General features: G+C 40.4%; 1 protein-coding gene across 2 annotated transcripts in view; it reads right to left on the reverse strand.

The window, feature by feature from the left end:
* Positions 1 to 5,196: 5,196 nt before the first annotated feature.
* The window catches only part of LOC108939010 (calcium/calmodulin-dependent 3',5'-cyclic nucleotide phosphodiesterase 1C-like), a 66,340-nt gene continuing 50,751 nt past the window's right edge, over positions 5,197 to 20,785 (reverse strand). The window contains exons 9-17 of one of the 2 annotated variants that reach the window (XM_018760085.2): positions 20,102 to 20,230; positions 17,785 to 17,886; positions 16,062 to 16,182; positions 13,268 to 13,349; positions 12,329 to 12,449; positions 8,974 to 9,149; positions 7,487 to 7,696; positions 6,998 to 7,060; positions 5,197 to 5,592 (exon numbers count right to left, since the gene is read on the reverse strand). In XM_018760085.2, coding sequence (XP_018615601.1) covers positions 5,576 to 5,592; positions 6,998 to 7,060; positions 7,487 to 7,696; positions 8,974 to 9,149; positions 12,329 to 12,449; positions 13,268 to 13,349; positions 16,062 to 16,182; positions 17,785 to 17,886; positions 20,102 to 20,230 — 1,021 coding nt within the window. In that variant the 3' untranslated portion in view covers positions 5,197 to 5,575. Of the gene's footprint in view, positions 5,593 to 6,997; positions 7,061 to 7,486; positions 7,697 to 8,973; positions 9,150 to 12,328; positions 12,450 to 13,267; positions 13,350 to 16,061; positions 16,183 to 17,784; positions 17,887 to 20,101; positions 20,231 to 20,785 lie in introns of those variants that run through there. The other variant, XM_018760086.1, reaches the window with a different exon arrangement.

The raw sequence follows: 20,785 nt of genomic DNA on the forward strand, positions 1-20,785 counted from the left end.
TCCAGAAAATTGCAATTTTCTTAAATAAACACACACACTCCTTATCTGAGCCCTTTGAATTCAGGTTTATTGTCGCAAATGTGCAATAGTCTAGCACAGTAGCAAACAGGAGAGCATGGCTGCCACAGATTCCGTAACTTGTGTCCTTATGGCAGCAAAACAAAATAAGGTAGGTGAGCACACACAGGAGTCAAAACACAGCCAAGGTACACTTTTATAAAACTACAGCTCAAGAAATGGTAACTTGTAATCATCATACAACATTGCTGTAACATTAAGAGAATGGAAATGTATATGGCAGCAAGGCTGACAGGAGTGAAATACATTTAAGGGTTTACAAAGAAACAAAAAATCATCTGCTTTGGTCTATAAATTCACAAGATTTTAAACAGAGCAGGGGCTGGGTTTATAATAGGTGATGTTGAAGTTTTTTTTTTTTTTTTTTTGTATAGGGCAGGGCTGTTTAGAGGATTGGTGCAAGTTGTGAAAAACTCCCACAACTACCCTGGACATTTTCCCTAACACTTGCTGGTGCAGTTTTGCCTTTGCTGTAGCCCAAACTTTGTCCCGAAGCAAAGACTGACATTACAGAGTACCAGTCAAAAGTAGGAACACATCTGCTGGAAACTTTTTTTCCCCAAGAGGCATTTGGTTAACAAGTTTGAGCAGGAAATTATTATTATTATTATTATTATTATTATTATTATTATTAAGTAGTATTTTGCTGATACTTATCCAAGGCAACTCACAATACACTATAGGCTGCACTAAACTCCCCATTCGCAAATCTACATAGCACAGCGATGTAACACACTCTCTCAGCCACACATCATGGGCAATTTAGCCACCACTTCATCTGAACCACATATCTTTGGACAGTGGGAGGAACCTGGAAGAAACCTAGACAAAAATGCAGGGAACATACAAACTCCATATAGACTAAGCAGGTTTTAAAACCCTCATCTAAACATAGTCCAGAAACTGTGAGGCACCAGTGCTACTTGCTGTGCCACCGTATATTCCCAGCTCTTCTGCAGAAATTCTCAGAGGTGCAGGACACTTGTGGTTTGCCTGCACGTACTTAAACATTTGATTGCTACTGCACATCACATGAAAACAAATAAGCAAGTACATATGCAGGACTGTATATTACTGCCTCAGCACTTAACATTTTGATTTTCCTCTCAGGGTAAGTCCACTAACAAAAAACTAATTACATAATTTTAAGGAACATAAAATGACATATTCTCCACACTGTCCTATCTACCCTTATTTCTTTACTAAATCCTTGCACTATAGTACAAGTCTATCTCACCTTCAAGAAGCAGTTTTACCCCCTTTGAGGGCTTAAAAGTGAGGTTTAGACAGAGTGTGTAAAAGCAATTATACACAACTGACACAGTTCTAAGTGCCTGAGAGTCACACTGGCTTTTAACTCAACCTAGATGTATATGAATAAATACAAAACCAGTACATGGAAAATATTGGGTTATTTTAACTAGATTGGAATATTTTGACATACAATATTGTTTTAGAATTAGAATGACTATTTTTATTTCTACGCTCTTATACAGAAATTTGAAAATGAACCATACTGACTAAATTGTATCACAACACATAAGGGACAAAGGACAGGCAACATCATGAACTGATAACAAATAAGAACACTGTTAACTGCCATCCAGGTATTACACTGTAAGTAAAATTTCATAGTCATGCACTTTTTGTGGCAGTTAACATTTTGCTTTTCTTGAACTTTCAATCAAATGTATTAATATTTAAAATATACTACTGTAGCAGTAGAGGTACATTTTTATAAAGCAACATGGCAAAACCCAAGTTGATCTTAGCAACATTTTTGAGAAGCAATTAGAAGCATCAGGAAAGACTTGAACAATTTTGATACTAGACAATGAAAAGATTTGTTCAAAAGTTATCTCAAAATTAGACTGTATACTGTGTACAGGAATGCAAATGTTGTGGTCAAGAATACAATCTCCATTTCCAGTTAGGTTTTATCAAGGCCACTCCAGTTTCTGCACAGTGATATCAATGGCCATTTGAACAGACCTAGATATTTTCTTTTTCAGCTTTTAGATGTTTTGCAGTTAAGGCTTTCTGATTTAGATTCCATAATAAATATGAAAAAGACAGTTCATGGATGTGTGTGACAATGAAAAAAAGACATTTACATAGAATTCTAGCAATGTTAGATGGCGTTTCCTTCAGTCTGGATAATGATAAGATGGGATGGACTACTTAGATGTAGTTTCAAATCCAGCTCCAGCAGTCTAAATTACAACAATAAAATGTGAAAATTATTTAATATGTATTTATGCATAATTTCTGCTTGAAAAAAATCAATCTTAAACCTAAGAACAGTGATTGCAATTGGCCTCATAACAGCAATGAACACTGTACTCTGTACATGTTCAATTTACTATTGGCTCCATAAGAAAAGTATATTTAATTTGTCCTCCACAACATGCCATGCAGCTGTAATCTATGAACCCATACTGAGAACCACTGACTTTTGTTTGCTGGGTACATCTGTAAAATGGCATTAAGTGATTATAGGCTGTATATAATTTTGTACACATTTCTTAAAATAGAAAAGTTGAAATTAATTAATTAATTGACATGTCATTTGTGAAATTTAGTAGTGACAAAACTTAAAAAAATAAACATATAATGGAAAGGCTAAAATTGTAAATCATACATTAGACTGAAAGGTGTATAAAGTGTATTAATTATATTTTAATTATACATATATCATCCCACTGTAAACTGGTCATGGTTATTTCCTGTTGAAACATCTGTAACTGGTCTGTGCCAGGATGTACTTGTAAACCTACAAAAAAAAAAGCCAGGAAATGACTAAAACCATACGTACCAATAAACCAGTTATGAACACAATGTGACATTTCTGAAAACACGTATACTGCAAAGCTGCAAAACACAGCGTGTCACAGAAATCAGTTATTCAACCAGTTTTTTGACATTTCAGTACTATAATACATACACAGATTTATTTATGAAGCATTTTTCAGCTTGAACCATAAATATAACAGAGGAGCAGAGAAAGAACTGAAAACAAAGTCTAATAAGCAGTTTCCAAAGAGTCTGAAAGAGATCCGATCAAACCACAAAAAAATAGAAACCTTCAGATTATCCCCAAATGCCTGACAAAATTAAATAAATAGCTGAATTAAGGAAAACTAATACTTAAACAATTTTATTACTTGTCTATTTACTTGTTTAAAATGTATATGGAATCTCATTAAGTAAAAATGCATTAGATTTGATATTGATTTTGAAGTCTTGCAGTCTTGTACTTTCTGTAGTTACCAGTAAACCACAGATTAAAAAACAAAACAAAAAACTAAACTGAGGTGCTAAAAATATATTTTGTACTGTCATCTCATACAGATGACAGATATAAAATCCACAAAAAACACAAAATAAAATTAAAGGTTTTAAAACTTTCAAATTCAACTGAACTTTTTTGTCAAATTGACAAAGACAAATTTAATACAAACTGAAACATCTTGTATATCCTCTGTCTTAAGTAGTTTGGATGTATGCAACAAGTAATATCCAGCAAGTACCAGCCACCATCGTTCGCTATTGTTCAATATTTTAAAATTACAATTAGTTTTGTCCTTTCATAATCAAAACACGTAAAACAGATCAGAATCCTGAATTAAGATGAACATATATGGTTGTATTAAATGCACTGACATGTAATTTATGCAAATAAACCAGTATTTATGGGTATAATGGGTCTCACCATTGTTTTCAGGTCAGTTACATTACATTTACATTACATTACATTAGGTCAGTTGTTTTAGGTAAAACAATCCAAGCGCAGCACTGCGACCTGAGGATCTGGGATATGAGCTGTGTCCTTTCTATACAACACGTTCCACACAGACAGCGAGAACAAACCCACCACTATGGTAGACTGACAATACTGCACAATACCATCAAAGAACTGTTTCTTTTATCTCTAAATGTTAAATCATTTCATATTCAGCTTTTGATACACATCATATTCTGAATTAGAAAACATAATCAGTGCCATCCTAATAAATGTTTTTTTTTTTTTTTTTGCTGAAAAAAGTATGAAAATATTTACACAAATATGGCCAAATAAAATGTTTTTCACAATAAATATTGTAGATCACCCAGTTATATGTCAATACATTTTAATTTTTTCTACTTTAACCTTATGTTACGCCATAGTAAGTACTACTACTGTTTGTTAAATGTTCCTCTTTTAGACTCAGGGGTGTGTTTTATCTTTGAGGCTTGATAAGGCCATTATTGAAAACTTTTATGCAAAGTACATCAATACACATTTTTCTGTTCTGGACAGCGTCTATACAGTTACAACAACATGAACTCATAGGATGAATAACAGCAGAAATAAAAATCTGTTGCTATGCAAATCCTACACTCATGTTTACTTACTGTAAAAATAACAAAAACAGAAATTTAATCATTATGTTGTCAAGTCTTTTCACAAAGTTCTGGATCAAAAGTGCACCTTATACTGAAAAATAAATAACCAGCTATGCTTAAACCAGGTTTTTACTCCATTCATACACAACACAGAAAAGACACAGCTTAATACCACAGGTGACATCATTCAGCTGCAGCAAATAAAAACAGAAACATACAGGTAATAAGAGTGCAGATGATAATGTAATATAATATAATATAATATACACACACACACACACACACACACACACACACATTCTCTGAACCGCTTGTCCCATACGGGGTCGCGGGGAACCGGAGTCTACCTGGCAACACAGGGTGTAAGGCCGGAGGGGGAGGGGACACACCCAGGACGGGATGCCAGTCCACCGCAAGGCACCCCAAGCAGGACTCGAACCCCAGACCCACTAGAGAGCAGGACCCGGTCCAACCCACTGTGCCACTGCACCCCATAATATAATATAATATAATATAATAATAAATGCGGTGGTGCAGCGGGTTTGGCCTGTACCTGCTCTCTGGCAGGTCTGGGGTTCAAGCCCTGCTTAGAGTGCCTTGCGATGGACTGGCGTCCCATCCTGGGTGTGTCTCCTCCCTCTCCAGCCTTGCACCTTGTGTTGCTGGTTTAGGCTCCGATCTGCCACGGCCCCACTTGGGACAAGCGGTTTGAGCTGGTGTGTGTGATGATGATGGTAAAAATAATAAAAATAATAATAATAACAATAATAATAATAATAATAATAATAATGATGATGACAAGAAGGCCAGTTTGGCCATTTCTGCACAGGTATACATAGCAAGCTTAGTTCATCAGAGACTGCAGTGCCATGAAAATTGCATTCTGGGATGTCTGTCTTCCCCTGTTTTGTGGTTTAACTCCATCTTTATCACTCTCTGTCTAGCCAGTTACATTGAATGACACTAGAACCCTGTGAAACGCTCATTTACTTGATCGTAAAAAATGGCAAAGAAAAATGGTAAATTAATGTCATTGACAGGGGTCCTTCCAGCATCCGTAGTCTTTGCTGAAAGAAGGGAGGGGGACGCATGGAATGGTCAAGGGTTCCACTCATTCCACATCATTTTCTGCAGCAGATAGGATCAACATGAAATTAGCACAGTAAACACGGACTATGAAACATATCATTTTCTCACACAATGGACTAATAATTTAATTGAATGGCATTTTTCCCACCATGTGGTCATTTTTATTTCTGCATCTCTCCTTTGTGTGATTTTCAGAAAGACAGAACAGACAGTTCAATCACACGTGAATGTGACAACACCAACTTCCATCCCAAGTTTCTGGTTCTGACCAGTCATTTAACAAAACAACAATGTACATGTGGATAAGCATGTAACAGTGACTTGTAAGGTTTACTAGTGAGGGACTGGAAATGGGGAGGTCTGAAAAGCAGGGTCCTGCACCCTTCTACTACTAGGGAAGGGTTAAATGAAACTGTCCCTCCTCTCTCTTCCCTTTATGCTGCCACAGCTACTCGCACAGTCATATACACATCTTTAATAACATTTTCACTTTCATGCTGGTCTAAATAAAGCTTTAGTTTCACCATCAGTTCAAGATAATCTAATGTCATTAGTAATGCTACACAGCACTTCCTTGTCAAGCATTAATAGTGCTTTTATTTTTAATTAATTTTAGGCACCATATTCTTCATCCAGGAATGGATAAGAGTGAATGTTAAGTCTATAGCTTCACTAAAGGAATTTGTCTAGCAGGGTGACTTCAATGAACAAATTTACCCTGTTAGGTAAGAGGTGGGTGTACCACCAGCTGCACTTCTAATGAAGTTCAGTACACCCACCTCTCATCCAAAAGGGTAAATTTTGTCACATAAATGTTTATATGTATCTCCCAAAAAAAATATTACTTGGAAGGCGATCAGGAATCGTGGATATTCTGATAAAGTTTTATGCAGCTGCTCGTGTGATGAAAATTGGTTCATATTTACATTTAGCTGAGGCTTTTCTCCAAAGCAACTTACAATTATTTACCCATTTATACAGCTGAGTAATTCTTACTGGAGCAACTCAGGGTAAGTACCTTGCTCACAGGTACTATAGCCAGAGGTGAGGCTCAAACTTGCAACCTTTGGGTCCAAAGGCAGCCTAACCACTATGCTACCAGCTGTCCTCATATCCTGAAAGAAACAAACTAACTGTACTTAAGAATCACATATCTGCATCTAAGTGTCTCTTTCTGCTAATGTAATGTACACATTGTATTTTCTATGAGATGTACGTCGCTTTGGAGAAAAGCATCTATTAAATGAATACATATAAGTGTTAATGTAAGTTCACATGTCAGCACTCTGGGCGGCTTGAGAGGCAGTGTTTTCCGAGACGTACGCTGCTTTGGAGAAAAGTGTCTATTCTAAATGGATAAATATAAATGTAAATGCAGTGTTGAAATGACCATACTGGTCAGAATTTAGTGAGCTGCGTGTCTTGGTTCTGGCAGACTGTTTACCTGTTGGTATCTTTTTTTCATTTTCATCATTGCCAGCAGAGACAGTGTGCTCCTGAACTTCTCCTGAAATTACCAAAAATAAACATGCTTATCAGTTATATAAATGGAAGGCTCAATAATTAATTGGTGTAAAGGGCGAAGAGGAAGTATTCTCTGTTATTGTATGAAGTCTAGTGAAAAAAGTAAAACTCAACCATCAGGCCACCAGGGGGAGTCTTTGACTAACAATTAGAAAGCAACCAAATAGCAGCAACTAAACAATGACATGAATAAAGAGTTTACTCCACTAGAGTCAGAAGGTACATTTTTCCAAAGATGCTTCTACACACACTTGAGCACTTTTTAAACCCATCCGCATCTACCTTTCCATTCACATGTCAATAGCTGATCAGTGTTTATCCCCCCCCCCTCCCCCCCCCCCCCACACACACACACACACACACACACACACACACACACACACACACACTGCCAGAGGAAAGAGTATACCGTTCTGCAGCTCCTGGCTGGGCTCTGCCTTATTCTGGAGGTTCTCCATGTTTCCATCCTGTGGCCCATTTATCTCCTGGGACTTGGGCCCTTGGTCAACCTCCCCCTCTTTCTCCCCAGCATCCGCTTCGGTTGGGAGCGGCTGGTCCGACTGGGCGACCCCCTGCCGTTCCTTCTCCTCCGCTTCACGTTTGGCTTTCTCCTCCAGGTCTGAATGGAACCAGACACAGCATTATTAACCAGTGTTAATACAGTTATTTTGCCTGTTTGCTTGTCTTCTCAGTATTATATACTGTATGTACAGTTAATTTTTGCATGACTGGACTAATATTGGTGTGGGAGATCTGTTCATGTGACTGACCAGTCATCTTAATATATTGCAGGGTGCTGTGCTGTGTGTTCAGGTGGGCAAAGAAGGACACATAGATACCATTCTTATGAACGTTTATTGAACACCAGCATACAGCAAGAAGTAGAGGCGCATACATGAGGAAATATGGAGGAAACCTTGAGGAAAACCTGCTCTCCGTGCCAGGACTGCTTTCCCTCACTTCAAGCCTATTTTCCCAGCCTGTTTAGTGCTTCTCAAGCTTTCCTTCACCCTCACACTGTCCACCAGTGATCATTCAACTACCTTTTACCATATGAAAATAATACACTGAACTGCCTGGTCATTCAAGCATCCAGTCAGCTTAGGTCTGGTCATGCACTGATGAGCTCTATACTGGTGCAAAAAAAATAAAAGTGAAGTAAACACTAAAAAGGCTTTGGAAATGACTCCAGCAAATATACCAGCTAGAGTCCCTGGGCTTTTTTGTTCATCTACCATCTAATTATTTGGGCCTCAACAGGTTGGCAGCAGCAATACAGGCACAATGTCTAATCCTCACAGCTTTAAAAGCTTTTTTTTTTAAAGTAGTGACTATGAGACAGGGAGTATGGTGGCGCAGTGGGTTGGACCGGGTCCTGCTCTCCGGTGGGTCTGAGGCTTGAGTCCCACTTGGGGTGCTTTGCGACTGACTGGTGCCCCGTCCTGGGTGTGTCCCCATCCCCTCCCCCTCCAGCCTTTCGCCCTGTGTTGCCAGGTTAGGCTCCAGCTCTCCGCGACCCCGTATGCGACAAGTGGGTTCAGATGATGTGTGTGTAGAATGATTTAGAGAAATGGTTTTATATGCCTGAGAGATATTGTAATCAATGGTAACATAAGTGGGCAAAACATAGATGGTGTGTGTGTGTGTGTAGTGACTATGAATAAATGTGGCTGGCATTGTAAATGGTGAATTTTGTGTTTGCATGTGTGCTGATGTGATGCAGTGGAAGGCGTTGTTGATGATGATGTGATGCAAACTGGAGTTGTGTGTGAGTTGGAACCAACCCAGCATCTGTTACGTGGCATAGTCACCCAGCACCAGAGGTAACGGAACCATTTAAGGCTTCTTTACAAACAATACACTGGCCTCCGCACTCTGCCCCAAAACCCAACGCACCTTTTGCGGCCTGTGCCTTCCACTTCTCCCTGTTCTGGGAGACCTCCTCATTCCAGAGGGCCTTGAAGTTCTTCAGGTCCACAGTGAGAAGGGAGCAGTTGAGGGAAGCATTGCCCTCCGAACCTGCAGCCCTTGTGCTGGAGCGCTTTGTTTCTGTGGAGTTGATGCTGTTCAGACTGAGTGTGGTGAGGAATGTGGGGAGGTGGGATGTTACAGGGTGTGTAAGCAGATATATAATGGAGTTATGGAGAGGTATGCACATAACATGAGGTACAATGAAGTTGTATAATTGTATTGGGGTTATAATTGGGGTGTGTAAGGGGAGGTAGAGAAGGTATGATAGTGGTATAGGGGTGTGTAAGGGGAAGGTTGAAGGGCAAGAAAAAGGGTTAACAAATCAAACAAGAGTTCCAAAAAGCATGAAGTCATAGACCTCAGGCCCCAGCTCTACCAAAATACCAAGCTATTTTTTTTTTTCTCAGAAATTCATTATCTGTAACTTCTTGTCTAGTGCAGGGTCATGGTGGTCTGGAAGCAAAGGGCGTGAGGCGCAATATTTACTGAAGTTACACCTTTTAAAGCAATGCTTTCAAAAGTTGTGTGTGTTACTTTCAGATACTGGCATCTGCAGTGCAGTGCAGTGTTCTGGTGACATTTTAGTCATATTTTCTATTACCTAAATTCAACCTGACTGCACTTTAGTGAAATCTTGAGAACAAGTTCTCTACTAGCTAGACCTTCTGTTACTCATGTTAGCAGCAGTACGTCACAAACCAAAAAAAAAAAAGAGAAAAACTCAATGCTAAAAGTGAGGGCACTGCTGCAATACACAGTGGCTGCTTATCAGGGCATCGGCAGTGTGTGTTCGCTCCCCTGGTCACTCGCTGTCTGCCCAACTTCCGCAGCAGGAAGGCCTCTTCACAGCTAGTTCAATAGATTGGAACACAAGCACAGACTCCAGTTTGTGTGACGCTGTGTTGGTTTCAAATCACCAAACTGAGTCACTAACCATCCATATACATCATCCTTCTTCAGCCGCAGTCTCATAAAAACATTTTCTCCATTCCTTGTTATTTGCAAAATGTCGTGAAGTCACAAGGAAGAAAGTGCACAAATGTTCGCCATGTGCGTAGAGGGCCAAACAATTTTAATTTCATGATTTATAAACCATAGCACTCAGGTGGATTGTGCTGCATTTTACAATATCTGTATATATTTGTATGTGAGGCCATAGAAAGATTAAAGCAGATGCTGTGCCTAATTGAAATGATGTCAATGTCAGCTCTTAGATATCCATTGACTTGTTTAAGTTACAAATTACTAACTATTTCTTCTTGTCGAGCATTGTTTCCCTAGATAGGACTTGAGGAGGCCGGCCAGTGGTCACAGATGCATCCCATGCTGACTGAAGAAGGTGACCAACTGCCATGATGGACGAGATGTATCATGCTGAGCTGGGGATTCAAACTACCATACAGCAACAATACCATAATGACTTGTTAAATGGCTTAGAATTGTTACTTAATCTAGAATGCCTAGGAGGGGTGGGCAGCCACTGGCCCTTGGACCGCCAGAGGTTTTTTTTTCTCCGTCAATTTTTAGTTGGGAGTTTTGTTCCATTATTCCGTGGCCAATAGCCATAATTATAGCTCTATAAAAGTATTATATTATGATAGTCAGTAGTCAACTGTCTTCTTTGTTTCTTTGTTCTGATGTATTTATTTTTCTTGCCTGATGCCTGTATTAAAAGGCTCTGTGTCACTGTGTGACAAGAGCACCCTATAAAAATAAATTGAATTGAACTGAATTGAATTGAATTGAATTGAATTGAATTGACCTTACTACTACTGCAGCTATCCTAAGTCAACAAGATCTGGAATGATATTTACAGACAAAGATACTGTACATGTTTGGCCCAGAATGTCAAAATGCTGCCCATCTCACTGAAAATCAGATTCTGTACATCAGAATCAAAACATGCTCAATGTCTGAGCCTAGAGACCTCTTTAATTACACTGGTACAAATTTTAGGTGTAATAACAGCATTATTTATGAATAAGTAAAATACATTTTTTCAAAACTTAATTGCTTTGTAACTTTTAAACCTTGTCTGATAAAAAAATTCTGAAAACAGATATGAATTCAGTGTAAAAAGTATTATAAAGTATACCTGTATGACAAAAAAGTTAAAATTGTGTTGACCAGTGTTATGGAACAGTACAGTCAGGACCACTACTTTGAATCAGTGTCAGTACAGTCAGTTCTGAATTAACCCCTGTTCTAACTACACCATTTAGATATCACTGCATGAATAAATAGAGGAGCACAATTTACATAATTAAACTTTTGTGAGTGCAATTTTGGAATAATAAGAACTCACACACACACACACACACACACACACACACACACACACACACACACACAACAGGACACACACACACACAACAGGACACCAGTCCATCACAAGGCACCCCAAGTGGGACTTGAACCCCAGACCCACCAGAGAGCAGGACCATGGTCCAACCCACTGCACCACCACACCCCCAACTAATAAGAACTCATTCTAGTAATTCAATCTTGGACTGCACATTTTCTGAATTTGTATCATTTTGATCTGCTGTAGAATAATTAAATGTGGATAGCCAAAACGATATTGCATTTAAGTGGAGATTGCAAAAGAAAGGCTATAACACCAGATGTTTTAAAGTGCTTTCAAGAAAACAAATGAGCAAAGTTTAAAAAAGGAAATATTCTTTCATTACTTTCAAGTGCTTTATTAAATATTTTCAACAGAGCATAGCTGTAGATTTGGCGCTATCTTATAATTTAATTTTGAAAGCTATGAGTTTCTGTAGGTGATGATTATCTTGTTGTATATGTTCTACCTCTAATCCCATTTTTTTCACTGAAATATTAAAAATAAAAATATTAGCAACAACAGCAACACTGGGTCAAAGCAACATAAATAGTAACACAAAGAGATTATGAATACATTCACATACATAAAGCAAGGACAAAAAAGCAGTATTCAAAAACGTGATTAAGTTCCAAGGTCTAAGAAGTCCGCTGTCTAAAAACGTGTCTATAGTTTGTATGAGCTTGTATGAGCTATCAGAGAGTTAAATGTTATTTTTTTCCAAGCAGAGGAATATTCATCTCTTGGGAGATCCCTGTAACTTGTGTTCTGTAACTGTACTGCTGTAACTTATTATTATTATTATTATTATTATTATTATTATTATTATTATTAACAGGCATAATGCACAGGAACACAATCATGATGGTATGGCACAACTGACTGTGCTAATTTGGCTAATTTGTGAAGATATAACAGGTTTCGGAGGATTAGTACCTGGAGCGACGGAGCCCCGTGAAGCCCGAGTGGGTTGCTTCATCGATGAGTGGTGTCACTATTTTCTCAGTCATGTCTGTCAGTACAGTGAATGTGGGCACCACGATGAAGTCAATGAACCCTGAGAACACATGATATATAAGCATCAAACAGTTGCCAGTACAGCAGAAAAATAAATCATGGAAAACTGTTCTGGGTTTTCAAAATTAAAATGACTAAACATAGACATTCCTGAAAGTTGTGGCACAAGTTGTGATTGACCTTCCCAAGCATTTCCATGTATCTCCCCTCCTTGTCTCTTTCCATTGGCTTCCTGTAGCTGATCAATTCATTCGCTTCTTGTAGCTGATCAGAGTAGCAAATTCAAGACTATGGTTATGGCCTACAAGACCATCAATGGATCTGTTCCCTGATACCCACAGGGCCTGATAACTTGCTGCTCTCTAGCTCTCCGGCTGCGCTCTTCCACCTCTGGCTGCTTGGTGGCTGCACACACAAGAGGTCCAAATTCAGAAGTCTCTGATGGCTCTGATGTGGTGAGTGAGCTCCCTCTGTCTCTCAAAACTGCTGAATCTCTTTCAAAACTCAAGAAGGTCTCAAACAAGATTTTTCTGCAAGTAAATTCCCGCCTGATCTGGTAGTGCTGGCCAAACTCACAGTGGTCCAGCAATCATGTACAGGGTCTATAACTCTTTGTTTGTTGTGAAATGCATTCTTGTTTACTTTGAATTGTTTAGTTTGTTTACTCTGTCACTGTGTATCAATGTGTTTTGTTTACATTTGTGTGACATGAAGAGGAAGTATGCTGTGACAGAATTTTTAAAAGTCTGCCTCAAATCCTGCATTCAAATGAAAACAATCACAACAAAGGGGACAGAGGATGGAGGACAAAGGACAAGGAAATTTGGAAGTTGGATGTGGGACATGGCAGACACTCACCAATCTGGGACTGGGCCACCATGGTGGACTTGCGGTCACAGAGGGGGGAGAAGGGTAACCCGAGCTCTGCCTCCTTATCTCCCTGCAAACATAGACAGCATAGCATTTCATTTCGAGACCAAAGCGCTCAACTTTAGCGTCATCAGAATATAAGATCTTCTCCCAGAAGATCTCAGGGTATGTCAGCCAGCTTCTGGCAAATTCTCCAAATTACTTTAATGTTGGCCTTTCTCGGAAGTGGATTGCATCAAGCCACTCTGCTCTCCTAAAGAGGTCAAATTTGTGAGTACAGAAGATTGAGGGCCTCTGGACAGAGACTTTTAACAGTCTATTTCAGCGACTCAGCTGTGAAACTGTCTCAGTGCTGCAACTGGTCTTTTGGTCACTTCCAAAGGGCTGCTGTTTTCATCCTCATCTTCTTCCCGTTTAGCTGGAGGATTTGACATTGTCTGTCTGGATTTTGTCATATATATAATTGACTCTTGGGGATGCGGTGACACAGCGGGTTTGGCTGGGTCCTGCTCTGTGGTGGGTCTGGGGTTTGAGTCCTGCTTGGAGTGCCTTGTGATGGACTAGCATCCCATCATGGGTGTGTCCCCTCCCCCTCCAGCCCTACACCGTGTGTTGCTGGGTTAGGCTCCGGCCCACTCAGGACGAGCAGCTTCAGCCTGTGTGTGAAATAATTGACTGGACTGTGTCGTTAAAATGTTTGATGCTTTTCCAACCTTTCTATAATCATTTTGAATTTTAAAGTTCTGTGGGCAGTTCCACATCATTGTGTTATTACCCACTTCAGTGCTACTTGCAACATCTACACATGAATGTGGGCAATCGAGAAGATTCAGCACTCCTGGCCGAATTCATGTTGTCGACACAAAGACGATGGATACCTATCAGTGAAACTGTAAATTTACTTTTATTTTATTTTACTACTACTGTAAATTTTACTTTTAATTTATATTATTAAAAACAAAAACCTGAAGAAGACAACACTTTATTCCTTTTCAAATTACTCTTTTAGTGTGTGTGTGTGTGTGTGTGTGTGTGTGTGTGTGTGTGTGTGTGCATGTGTGCATTTCAGTTAGAATTTAGACTCTAAATTGCATGAGTAAATGAGTGATTTCCTTGGGTCACACTAACATCCCATCCAGTGTATACCCTGCCTTATGCACTGTGCATTTCAGGATAGACTCTGGATCACTGCAATAAGTACCTATTAATAATTAATGTATATTTGTATTTGACCTTGCAACACATCCACTTACATTTACATTTACATTTATTCATTTAGCAGATGTGTTTCTCCAAAGCGACATAGAAAATATAACGTGTACATTACATTAGCAGGAAAAGAGCCTTAGATCCAAAAACACACACCTTCAGAGCCACTTGTCCCATATGGGGTCACGGGGAACCGGAGCCTACCCGGCAACACAGGGCATAAGGCCGGAGGGGGAGGGGACACACCCAGGACGGGACGCCAGTCCATCGCAAGGTACCCCAAGCGGGACTCGAACCCCAGACCCACCAGACAGCAGGACTGTGGTCCAACCCACTGCGCCACCGCACCCCCTTAGATCCAAACAATGAAAATAAATAATGAATTTGGTTAAATAGTTAGAATAATGATTTTAGTTGAATAGTTTCTAAAAGCTGTGTACATATAACTTGATTAATGTGATTTATTCATTATTTTGCACCTTTTGGGACCAGATTTGAATTGTTTAAGTTACAAACAGAACTGGACTCAGCCTTAGTAGAATCCAGCCTATGCAGAATTCCAGCCTGCTGGAATCCAGAGGCCTGCTTGCTGTCTGTTAAGCTGAAATACACACCTACATCACAAGCCGGCTAGTGTTCACACTGCCAACTGACCACGCGCAAACAGTTGCCCTTCCAGCTGAGACATCTCATCAGCATTTGTGCATCCCGTCACACACATCATAATGTGAGGTGCAGCTGCTAGAGTGAACCATTACGGCTGCAGTTGCCCCTGTTAATCTTTCAGGTTAATTCTCTGAATCCCAACCTGTTTGTGCTACATTACTCTGTGTCACAGGGACCTGCTCCTGTGTAGCCGTCGGATCCAGACCGAGCTGGGCTTCATTTGCACAGGCCAGTAAAACAGCCATTTAAATGGGAGGCTGACTGAGTCAAATGGTCTTTATTTCTGTAAATGCTCCCAAAAGCATGATATGATAATCAGCCTTCTAAAGCTGCAGTGCAGTGACTATGCACCAGCAATGCTATTTAAATCATTGAAAACAGGCTTTTTAATTTTAATAATAATAATTAAGGATGCACGGGTACATTTGTTGTGTTGACATTTTCTATTAATTTGATCAATGGTCTGTTGCAGGAAAAAAAAATCGAATGTTTAACCATGAGACAAAACACATTTGCTGGGTGTATATTTTGTTGAGTATAACAAATTTTCTTACAGTGGAAATTAATGTTCCTCCACAAGCATTTAGTTACAACTGTTAGTTATTGTGACACCGCCCCCGTCCCCCCGTTCTCCAGTCCTCATCTCCTGGTCAAATTAGCAGTAGGTAATCTAACTCAGATGAATGTAGGATATCTAGAATAAAGAAAACGAAGAGCAAGCATATCCTTGTGGAAAATACCACTTTCATTATGAGTTTAATGTAAAACTGTATATAGTTTGTTAATGTGTACTATCTTCTTGAGCTTTATACCTGCCTTAATGAATGACAGGTAACCAGGATGACCTGAGCTTCTTGAGGGAATGACAAGTGACTGGATCTGTCTCACCTGATGTGAGCAGACTCACCTGTCTGAAGAACTCCTCTAAGAGGGACATGGTCCAGCGATGGTGTAGGTCCCAGTTCTTGGCTGGGTGGCTGATGTCTGCTGTGTGCAGTAGAAGAGATAAAGCTTTGGGCTTGTCAATCCTGTCAGGGAGAAGGTAAAAAAAACCCAGGTGAATACATGCTCTGCACTGCAGTAGGCATTTTCATTATGATCTCATATGGTTTTGAAAAGCAGTGCCATGAAATGGATGACTTTTTTGGTGGAGACACTCCATTAGTGTCAGACAGGCCAGGTCTGGGGCCCCTACTGAGGATCATGCTGCAAACAGAAGTTCTGGATTTGCCTGAAGGGCCATCTTTTTGCTAAATCACAGCCAGCTCCTGCAGTAGCAATATGGTACGAGAGCCTCCAGAGGAATAACAGATCAGAAATGGCTGTGGTAATGTTTTGCCGGCTACATGTGTCCCTTTTTCAACCACCTGCTTGCACTCACTGGTATTCGAGGCAGTATTCTGCCTTGTTTGTGAAAAAGCTATTTTCTGATGTCCCATTCTCCTTCAAAACATTCTCCCCACCTCATCACCACATTATCAGGGTTGTTGATACATTTTCTAAAAGCTTTTTCCTTTGCTCCTCATTCAAGGACTCTCTGGCAAACTGTGCTGTGGAGCAGTGTACTGTGTGGCAGCAATCATATTTACAGTTATTTATTTAGTAGACACAGTTCTGTTACTGACTACAGTAAACTAATGTCAGTGATTTCCCCATTTATACAGCCAGGTAATTTTTACTCTATCAGTTCAGGGGAAGTACTTCATTCAAATATACTACAGCAGGAAGTGGGATTTGAACCTGGGTCATTTGAGCAGAAGACAGGGGCTCCAAATAGCTAATCAAAGCTCTATGCATTCTGAAATATACATTCTGAAAGAGAAATAGAAAGTTAAAAAATCTGATCTAAAAAAATGCTATGACAATTATCAGTCCAGATGTGTACAAACTTTAATGAAGTTTTGTAGACATAAAGTTTTTAATACGTGCTCCATATAATGCACGGCAAGTTAAAACTATAATTTCTGAGTCATGTTTATTAACTTTTCTTGTATGCTTGCTTTTAGCAGATGACCATAATTAAACCTCAGATACTAGAGATTATTGGAAAATCAGGCGAGGAGTGAAACACATTAAAACTGAAACTTGACAAAAGGAGTCATACAGAGAATGGCTTTAAAAAATTCTACATTTTCATCATCATGAGGAAAGTAGAGCTTTGATTCTGCCACTGATATTACCGCAGTGTGAATTAATTACGGCCACCCTGTGTTACTCAATACTTGTTTTTAAAAATTCTGTAATAATTTATATAACAGTTGCATGCTGAAGCTGTTTTAGTTACACTGATTTAAAGACAAGTGCCACAGAAGGGACGCAGGGCCCTTCTGCTGTATCATAACATTTACATATTATCTATTTGTCACTTCTCCGCAAAGCAATGCTTTATGTATTTATACAGTAATAATTCGGGGAAGAACAGCAAGAAGTGGGATTTCAACCTGGGTCCTTTGCTGAGAAGGTGACGATTCTTCACCCATTGCCCCCAAAGGTTGGGGGGCGGGGGGGCAACTGTGGTACTGAGTACATGTCCATTACAGGACTTGTGAGAGGTTCAGGAGAGATAGTACCGAGGCGGACGCGCTGTTGTGTCAGGATGAAGGAACCGGGCACCTGGCAGACAGACCTACCCCTCAGGTTGCTGCAGTAAATTCTTCATAGCTTTCACCTGCTGGAAGTGGCAGGACATGTCTGTAGCCAGGACCATCTCCACCACCAGGGCCCGTAGCTCCCTGTGGGAAGGAAAAATGTTCTTAACATTGTTATATAGTTTGCAATATAATATACACACACACATTTTCAGAACCGCTTGTCCCATACGGGGTCACGGGGAACCGGAGCCTACCCGGCAACACAGGGCGTAAGGCCGGAGGGGGAGGGGACATACCCAGGAGGGGACGCCAGTCCGTCACAAGGCACCCCAAGCGGGACTCGAACCCCAGACCCACCGGAGAGCAGGACTGCAGTCCAACCCACTGCGCCACCACACCCCCTTTGCAATATAATATAATATAAATAAAATATAATAGTGGTGGTCCCCAACTTACGATTGTTCAACTTACGATTTTTTCGACGGTAAGCTGGGAATAGACACACACACACATTTTCAGAACCGCTTGTCCCATACGGGGTCACGGGGAACCAGAGCCTACCCGGCAACACAGGGCGTAAGGGGAAGGGGACACACCCAGGACGGGACGCCAGTCCGCCGCAAGGCACCCCAAGGGGGACTTGAACCCCAGACCCACTGGAGAGCAGGACTGTGGTCCAACCCACTGCACCACTGCACCACCGCCTGGGAATAGACATTCAGTAGAAACTGTATTTGAATTTTAAATTTTGATTTTTTCATGGCAAGCGATATGCGGTGCGATACTCTCTTGCGATGCTGGGCAGCGGCAGGCATCTGCATCTCCCAGTCTGTCACGCAGAGGTGTTACACCCACAGCCACACATATGATGCCCGCACCTGTCACCAATCAGAGAGGATGGGTATAAAGGAACCGTGCCGGCACATCTGCTCACGGAACCTTGTCTTGAGCAACTGCATCTCCAGCAGGTCTCCGTGACCAGTGTTTTCCTTCGTCCCTCTTCCTCGTTCCTGTCTTCTCACTATGGCCCTTCTTAACCATGTCTCTCATCTTGTCCTATGGAATCTCATCTGCGAATCGTCTAACCCATGCCTGTCCCTGACAATGGTGTTTACCTGCCCCTTTTGTTGATTCTTCAATAAAACTCACCTTTTCCGGACCCACTTCGCCCAAGATCTCTCCAGCTCATGTATGGTGTAAATGTTCATGCACCGTAACTTCATGATCATCCCCAGATAAGCCTTTATACAGCCGCTACTCCGGCATTGTATCTAAATGTTTGTGTACTTTATTAATAAAAAAAAATTGTAGGAAGGTTATCAGGATTCGTCTATCCTGTGTTTTATGCACCTACTTGAGTGAGGAACATTGGTGCATCAAGTGGAAAGTAACAAATTAGGTTTACTGAAGAATCACATATCTGCAGCCATGTCTCTTTCTCTTAATTTAGGGCACAAATTGTATTTTTGCTGAGATGTACGTCACTTTGGAGAAAAGCATCTGCTAAATAAATAAATGTAAATGTAAATGTAAACGGGGGGTGCGGTGGCGCAGTGGGTTGGACCACAGTCCTGCTCTCCGGTGGGTCTGGGGTTCGAGTCCTGCTTGGGGTGCCTTGAGATGGACTGGCATCCCGTCCTGGGTGTGTCCCCTCCCCCTACGGCCTTACGCCCTGTGTTGCCGGGTAGGCTCCGGTTCCCCGTGACCCCGTATAGGACAAGTGGTTCCGAAAGTGTGTGTGTAAATGTAAAACGCACCCGCATTTGGGTTCAGCAACACCTCACCTTTGCTTCGTTTGCGATGACAACAGGTGTGTTTGGGTGTATTAAATGCATTTTCGATTTACGTTGGGTTTTGTGGAACGTAATCCCATCATAAATCGGGGACCACCTGTATAACATTACATAATTTTATGGCTTAGTATAATTGTTATTCAGTTGTGTAATATATACATACAAGAACACATTGACATACATTTTGCAGTTTCCCCACATACTGTCAACAATTAGAAGGGGTTATAATAATTTATTGTACAAAATGATATTTCTCCAGTTTAAAACAATGTTAAATGTATTTTTGTATAGCACCCTCAAATAGGTTGCTCTAAGATCTTAATATTGAGCTTTTTATTAAAGCACAAAGAGAGATTAAATAAGTGGCATAACAGCTGGCAACTGCAGATACAAAAGAAATGAACACAAGACAATAAATCAATGTGGTGAAATCAGTGAAGAGGAGGCAACATGGCTCCAGTGCAGTTACTGGAAACAAATACAGTACCTCTGGGGTATCTCATGCCAACTGTCTGGCCACCTGAGTTGGGAAAAATAAAAGAATAAGTTCTCTGCGCTCTCACCTCCAGTCATCTTTCGACAAGTTGTACAGGATGTTCATCTCATCGTCGTCCTGCAGGAGGCGGTAGGCTGCGCTCACGTGGTGGCTTTCCAGCACCGCCCTATCGTTGTACAGTATAGCAGTGTCAGATCTGTGACAGGGAAACCAAATGCAATGGGGTTAACAGTGCTTGCATCTCTCCTTCATACAACAGGAGCCAAGACAGGTAAGTGAATAAAAGGAAAATACTGATTTTTTTTTGGAAAACCTTAACAAAACTTTCTATTACTATTAATTATTTCAGAAGAGTATCAAAACCAGATGTTTAACATTCATGTTATTATCTATCTTTGTAAATTTTGGCGGCAAGAATTTCTGCTAGACTGTGGTACACAAGAGGAGCAAACAGAGCAAACTGCAGCTGAATACTAAACTTGCAAAAACTAGGAACCTTGTCCTGTTACAGTGACCATAAAGGAAATAATACAAAAACCTATTACTATACACAGGGACAGCTGGTAGCGGAGTGGCTTGTGCTGCTCCCTTTAGGCCCAAAGGTCACAGGTTTGAATCTACTTGTACCTGTGAGCAGCGCTATATAAATGGGTAAATGATTGTAAGTAGCTTGACATTGTAAATTGATCTGGAGAAAAGCATCAGTTAAATGAATAAATATAATGTACATCATTATTTGAAGAAATTCACA

The sequence above is a fragment of the Scleropages formosus genome, chromosome 17 (assembly GCF_900964775.1).
Source record: "Scleropages formosus chromosome 17, fSclFor1.1, whole genome shotgun sequence".
Classification (NCBI taxonomy): domain Eukaryota; kingdom Metazoa; phylum Chordata; class Actinopteri; order Osteoglossiformes; family Osteoglossidae; genus Scleropages; species Scleropages formosus.